The 7,012-nt window shown below is 52.8% G+C and overlaps 1 protein-coding gene across 1 annotated transcript; it reads left to right on the top strand.

Annotated features, from left to right (window-relative positions):
- The first annotated feature begins 1,780 nt into the window (after nucleotides 1-1,780).
- Nucleotides 1,781-6,734, top strand: DUSP6 (dual specificity phosphatase 6). The gene is made up of 3 exons (XM_030960982.1): nucleotides 1,781-2,800; nucleotides 3,359-3,796; nucleotides 5,217-6,734. The coding sequence occupies exons 1-3, from the start codon at nucleotides 2,398-2,400 to the stop codon at nucleotides 5,522-5,524; spliced, it is 1,149 nt and encodes a 382-aa protein (XP_030816842.1). The 5' UTR covers nucleotides 1,781-2,397; the 3' UTR covers nucleotides 5,525-6,734.
- Nucleotides 6,735-7,012: the final 278 nt, after the last annotated feature.

Below are 7,012 nucleotides of genomic sequence, written 5' to 3' on the forward strand. Positions count from 1 at the left end.
GGTATCCCACCCAAAAAATTCTTAAATAAATAAAACCAAAGGCTTCTGCTTTCTAGTTTGATCTGCCACTGCTGTGGACATTTAAACAGTGTACTCTGAACATATCAAAACAGCAAATGAAGCACCTGGTAAGAACAGGGTGGAAAGTCTTTAACAGGGTGGAAAGTCTTTAACAAGAGAGGACAGGTCGATAGTGGGCAAGGTGAGCTGGACAAGTTGCCCATGCTGAGCCTTGGGACAGGTTGTGGGGTGTGCCCAGCGAGGTGAATATCAGTTCAAAGAAATCTCATTACTAAGGGGCGAGGCAAGGTTTGTGTAACATTTCAGTCCCACTTTCAAGCCTCTGAAAAAGGTAGCAAGAAGGGATCCTCTCAAATCCCTGCTGCGGAGGACGTCGTTAATGCCATCTGGGTGTCAGCCTGGCTTGAAACTGCAGCGAATGATGTGCCAACCTTAATTAACATCACGGGTATTTTCTTTGTGGAGCACACAGGACTGCCCATGCAACTATCTGTTCCCAGGGTCACACTCTCCAGCCACTCACTACCTAAAGAACCTCCTTCATCTGGGGTTAAAAACAGTGAGCCATGAAGGGCAGTAGTAGTGGAAGAGAGATTAGCCTCTCCCGAACAATTTTACTTCAAAGCAGATGTTGGTGGCAGGATTAGCATTTAGGCCAGGCTTCTCCTGATTTATTGTCGCTCCTCGCTTTGCTCTTACCCATTTGCTAACCCGCGTCTTGGAACCACCGCTGCCGGCTCAGCCTCCGGCCCCGCGGCGCCCGCAGCCCACGACCCCAGGTCGCCCCCGTCCCCTGCTACCCCGGCGCCGCTCCTACGGACACCGCAGCCCAGCCCTGCCCTCCGCCTCCCGGTGCGGCGGGGCTGCAGCGCCCTTCCGCCCGCCCGGCCCGGGGGGGAGCGCAGGACGGCGGCGGCAGGGCCCCACCCGCAGGAGGAGCCGGTGCGGCGGCCGGGGCGGGCGCTGCCAGGTGCGAGGGGCCGCAGCGCGCCCCGCCGTGCTGGCGGCGGCCCCGGCGCCCCCCGAACCCCGCGGGTGGCTGCGGGCTCGTTGCTGGCGGCGAACTCAGCCGCGGCCGGGAGAGCGCGGTTCAGTCACAGGCTACCTGGAGGAGCCGGTCGGGCCACTTTCCCTGCTCACGTTTGCGGGGTGGCCCGGCCGGGCCACTTTCCCTGCTCACGTTTGCGGGGTGGCCCGGCCGGGCTGCAGCAGGAGCGCCTGCGGGCTGTCCCTGCGGCAGGGCCGGCTCCCCGGCTGCGCTGCGTGCAGCGAATAAAGCCGGGCCGCGTAGGAAGAGATTAGCTCGGGGTTTACTCTTCACCCCCGTAGGGATCAGCCGAGGACAGAGCCTACCCGCCTCCCTAAAAATGGGATTCGCAGAACGCCCTAATGAAAAGCCGGGCCATGATCGCTCGGGGGAACTGGGGGGAACATGACCGGCCCCCGCGGGGTATGACTTAGGGAGCGAAAATATGGAGGAAGGGAGGGAGGAAGAGAAAAGAAAAAGTGCCATTTGTTCCGCCGGCAGCGACGGCCGCCCCGCGGCTGGTGCCGGCGGAGGGAAGGGGGGAGCGCCGGGCCGCGCCCCCTCACCTGCCCCCGCCGCCCCCGCCCGCCGCGCCGCGGCTGCCGCTTGTTTGCACTCGGCTTATCCGGAGCGGAAATTCCTTTCCGTTTTTGTGAATGACAAACTCATTAACGATTCATCAACACAACCTGTTCCAGCCGGCCCGTCGCCGCGGCAACAGCCCCTTCCGCGCGCCCCCATTGGCTGCGGCGGAGAATGTATCCATTGAGCGGAGCCGCGCTTGTGCCCATTGAGGAGCCGCCGGCTGCGCGGGGCCGCGGCCCAGGGGCGCTGCGGACGGCCCAGGGGCAGCACAGCCAAGGAGGGGAACGCGAGGCAAGGGGCACCGCTACTGCCGCCGCGCTTCCATGCTGAGCCGGGGAGCCCCGCTCGGCGGCGCGTTAATTGGATTTCATTCACTCGCGGCGGAGGAAAAGCCCAAGGGCTCGGGCTGCAGCGGCGATTAGGCAGGTTCATTCAGGGATTCATTGACAGAAAAAAGAGGAGACGGGGCAGGCTGGCTGCGCGCACGCAGGCACACACACACACACACACACACACACACACACACACACACGCTCTCACACTCACACACACGCCGGGGCTGGGCTGCTTCTCCCTCCCCGTGACTGCACCGCCGCCCGGCGCGGGGGAAGCGGCGCGGGGGGGCTGCGTGATTCATTTTCCTGGGGCGGAGGGAGATAAGTTGTGCGGAGTTAGAGGAGTGCAGCCCGCCCGCCCAGCCAGCCGCATGCCTCTGTGAGAGAGGGGCGCTTCCAGAGCACGCTCCGCTCCCCCCGTCCTTCCTCATGCTAGATACGTTCAGACCCGTCCCTTTCGCGTCGGAAATGGCGATTAGTAAATCCGTGGCGTGGTTGAACGAGCAGCTGGAGATGGGCAACGACCGACTACTGCTGATGGACTGTCGGCCGCAGGAGTTGTACGAGTCGTCCCACATCGAGTCGGCCATCAATGTGGCCATCCCCGGCATCATGCTGCGGCGGCTGCAGAAGGGCAACCTGCCCCTGCGGTCCCTCGTCGCCAGCAGCGAGGAGGACCGCGAGCGCTTCGCCCGCCGGTGCGGCACCGACACCGTAGTGCTGTACGACGAGCACAGCCGCGACTGGAACGAGAACACGGGCGGCGAGTCCGTGCTGGGGCTGCTCCTCAAGCGCCTCAAAGATGAAGGCTGCAAGGCATTTTATCTGGAAGGTGAGAAGGGCCGCCAAGGGTTGGGGGAGAGATCTCTGCCCGGGTAAGAGGGAGGGGGGAACGCGGTCTGCAGCGTTCCCCGGGCAGCGGATTGATGCGCCAGGAGAGCACCGACCTGGGTAGGGGGCTTTTCCCCCTACTCCACACCTCTCCCCCCCTCCCGTCCCCCCATCCTTATCCTCGCATTGTTTAAAGAAACCTTGATGTCTGAAATCACTATGGCAGCGTGGGGAGGACAGGGCTAACGGGGATTCCGGCATGAGCCTGGCAGAAGGAATTGCCGCCGAGACACCTCTCCAGCGGTCCCCGCAGGGGAAAGCGGTACAGAGCTTTAATCTTGGATGTGCTGAGCCCTCCACCGCAGCGGACGATTTTCTTAACCCTTCCTTTAAGTTAGTCTGTCTGCGTTGAGAGTGTGACATGTTTTTTCTTCTTTTTCCCGGAGCTCTCGAGGGTGCAAAGCAGACGCTCCCTTGCAGGCAGGGCTGTACCAGGGAAGTAAGTCGACATGCCATCTTATATCAGGTTGCATTTTCTCCTCTTTGCTTTTCTCTCCAGGTGGTTTTAGCAAGTTCCAGGCCGAGTTCGCCTTGCACTGTGAAACTAACCTAGACAGTTCGTGTAGCAGCAGCTCTCCTCCTTTGCCAGTCCTGGGCTTGGGAGGCCTCCGAATCAGCTCCGATTCATCATCCGACATTGAATCTGACATTGACAGAGACCCCAATAGTGCCACCGACTCCGATGGCAGCCCTCTTTCCAACAACCAGCCTTCCTTTCCGGTGGAGATTTTACCCTACCTCTACTTAGGCTGTGCCAAGGACTCCACTAATTTGGATGTTTTAGAAGAGTTCGGCATTAAATACATCTTGAATGTTACTCCTAACCTGCCTAATCTCTTCGAAAACGCCGGTGAATTCAAGTACAAACAGATCCCGATCTCTGACCACTGGAGCCAAAATCTGTCTCAGTTCTTTCCTGAGGCCATCTCCTTTATAGGTAAGACCCAGTTACTTGCTAACATCTACTTGTCAGGAGGCAGAATTCGTTACATCTTGCAGAATTCGTGAATTTCGGGCGAGAAGCGGCAGCAGCATTTATGGCCGTCTTTGGGGCATGCCCCGTTCTCTGATTTTAAAGCCGGCTTAAGTTGAGAGGCTGTTGGGGACTCTTTGGGGGAGGGGGTGGTATTGAGAAGTCCCGGTGAATTGTAAGCGACCTTTGCAGGGCTGCACAGGCAGACCTGATTTGTCTGGCTGTGGAATTCCTCCTTGAGTCATTTGTGTTGGAGCTGGGGACTGAGCCCTGTGCATGTTGGGGGATCTTCTTAAACCATTTCCTGGCGGGTGGGGGGCAAATGAGCCTGGGGTCGATAGCTTATTTGATCGTTTTCTTTGCTGATGATGGTTTTGGGGTTATTTGCTTTTGGGTTTTTTGGGGTTTTTTTCCCTTTTTCCTTGAGGTTGCTGAAGAGCAGAATAATAAAAAGAAGCGATCTGGGAATCTAACTTTAGCTTTTAAATGCAAGTTATGAATAAGCGGTGTCCCTGGCAAATGTATTGACAGAGTTTAATCTAAATCTCGTGGTAATAATGATATACCTCTCGGGCTCGGTGCCTCGATCAGCCAGCCCTCAGACGGAAAACTGTACCCTTGGGCCCAAGGAGTTCTGGTTAAAATCTGCACTCTCCTTCGTTTTGGGGAGATTGCCCAAACTGCCCCATCGGGGTGCGGTGGGGTGGGCATTGCATTATCTGTTGGGAAGCTGTGCTGTAATCCGGTTGAATGATACCGGTAATAGTGGAGAATGTAGGTAATCTGAGCCTAGCAGGAAGAAATGTGGGCTAGAAGCCACAAAGAAACTAATCTCCAGGCATTGTAATGCATTTCCTATTACAAAGGAACCCATTTTCAACCAATGTTGACATCCTGTTCCTCCTAATGGGCTGTCCCCTGTGACTTCCCTCATTCTTTTAAAATGCCTGAATACCTCCATTGTTAGCTGCACAACAGTTGGAGAATAATTTAATAGACCTTTGCAGTCTGCTGGTGTGTATAAAGCCTTTCAGTGACATATTGCAGGATTTCCATGCTGGGACAAGGGGACTGCAAGAATTTAAAGGCAAATCTCCGGGCAAAAAGCCTGTCTTTTAAACCTGGCTTTTAAAACAGTGTCATGCAGCGTGTCCTGCTCCCTTTGTCTCATTCTTAGTTTTCTCAGCTCTTGGACTTGGGTAGTAGGGGGAGTGGATTCCTCTCTTGTCCTGGTTTTAAGCCGCTAAAGTTAACTCTTGAGTTGCACTGCTGGCCAGTGGGATCAGAATTGTGCTTTCTTCCTACTTGATACTAATCTCATTTGTGTTGAGAGATCAGTTACCAACCCTCTGTCTTACGAGTCCTTCTCTGCCTCTTTGTACAGATGAAGCACGGGGGAAGAACTGCGGCGTCCTGGTGCATTGCTTAGCAGGGATCAGCCGCTCGGTCACAGTGACGGTGGCCTACCTCATGCAGAAGCTGAACTTGTCCATGAATGATGCCTATGATATTGTCAAGATGAAGAAGTCCAACATTTCACCCAACTTCAACTTCATGGGTCAGCTGCTGGACTTTGAGCGGACTCTGGGACTGAGCAGCCCCTGTGACAACCGAGTGCCGAACCAGCAGCTGTACTTCACCACCCCTTCCAACCAGAACGTCTTCCAGGTGGATTCCTTGCAGTCCACGTGAGCTCCCACCACCTCCCTTCTCCTGTCCATTTCATGGGATCACTCCTCAATGGTTTCTCTTTGGCAGTGATAAAGAAATGCATCTTTCTCTTTTTCTGGCCTCTGCTGTTAACAAGCAGCTGCCAGTGCAGGCAATGAAAGGTTACACAGTGTGGAATCGGCTCTTGCAAAGGGAGGGGACGTGGGGCAGCGCCGTGGTGCCCCCGGGCAGCAGGTGGGCAGTGCATCCATCCCTGCTTGGGCAGTGGCCGGGGTCCGAGGACTTCCCGTGTGCTGGGGTGAGGCTGGACAGGGTGGGCACGTGTTCTCGAGAGGCTGGAACTGTCCTTCTGCCCTCTGCTCTCAGATCTGTGACACACATCTTTGTCTTCAGTGAAGACTGGTTATTTCTGTTTGTTTGTTTGTTTGTTTTAATTTAGAGGAGCCAAAGAAAGAGATTTCAGCTTAGTGTACTTGGAGTACTTGTTTGCTAGGAGCTTGGTAGTATTTTACTTGATCAATGTAAATATTTAACCTTAAATTTATTTGCTTTTTTTTTTTTCTTAATTCACATGTACTCAAGAAATCAATCCAAGGGACACCTGTGTTTTTGTTCTTTTCATAAATTTTGCTTTGTTTGTTTGTTTTAATTGCAAAGAATATATTTGCAGCATGCTGAATTTCATTGAAGCAAGCTTTCTATGAGGGAGAAATGGCAATGGTGACAAGTTTGCAGATCAGGTTTTGTGAGGAAGTAGAGTCTCTTCTTTCATATATCTTTCTTTTCCTTGTGGTGATTTCTTTCCCACATGCTTTTGATGTAGGTTCCATATGATATATATATATATATATATACACATATATATATATATTTAAATTAAATTAATTTTTTGCCTTACCTTTTGTAAATAGATCATCTGGGAGGAGGTTTGTCTTTGAATGCGAAAGATTTTTGATGACTTTTTAAAACTTTCAGATGTGCTAAGCAGTGCATTACCTCTGTACAAATTCTTCAGGGAGCTTCACCTCAAATGCAATATTTTGCGTTTTTTTTTGTATAAAACTGGAAGTATGTGCGAGCATTTGTACCTGTGTGTACGCACAATGAACCTGCACATGGTTGCCAATAAGGGAGAGTCTAATCTACAGTGTATAAGTTTTAAGATGGAATTTATTATAAGAATGTAAAACCTTAAATTATTAATAAATAAATAACTATTTTTGGCTATGGAGAAGCTGGCTGGTTTATTCCCCCTTTCCCCTCTGTGTAGTTGTGGTTAATTGCACATATCCATATGGTTATGTTTAAAGGCAATAATTGCTCTCAATAGCTTTTGTGCATCCCCCTAAGACAATAAAACCTTGATTTCCCCTTTGGTCCACTGGTGCCTAAATGAATAAACAGTGAATGTACTAGATTCTCATCTTGCTTTGGTGAAGGGAATGCTTTTGAAGGCCTGTAGGTTAATTACAAAATACTCCAGCATCTCTTTGCTATACTAGGGATGCA

This window comes from Camarhynchus parvulus, chromosome 1A (assembly GCF_901933205.1).
Source record: "Camarhynchus parvulus chromosome 1A, STF_HiC, whole genome shotgun sequence".
Lineage (NCBI taxonomy): Eukaryota > Metazoa > Chordata > Aves > Passeriformes > Thraupidae > Camarhynchus > Camarhynchus parvulus.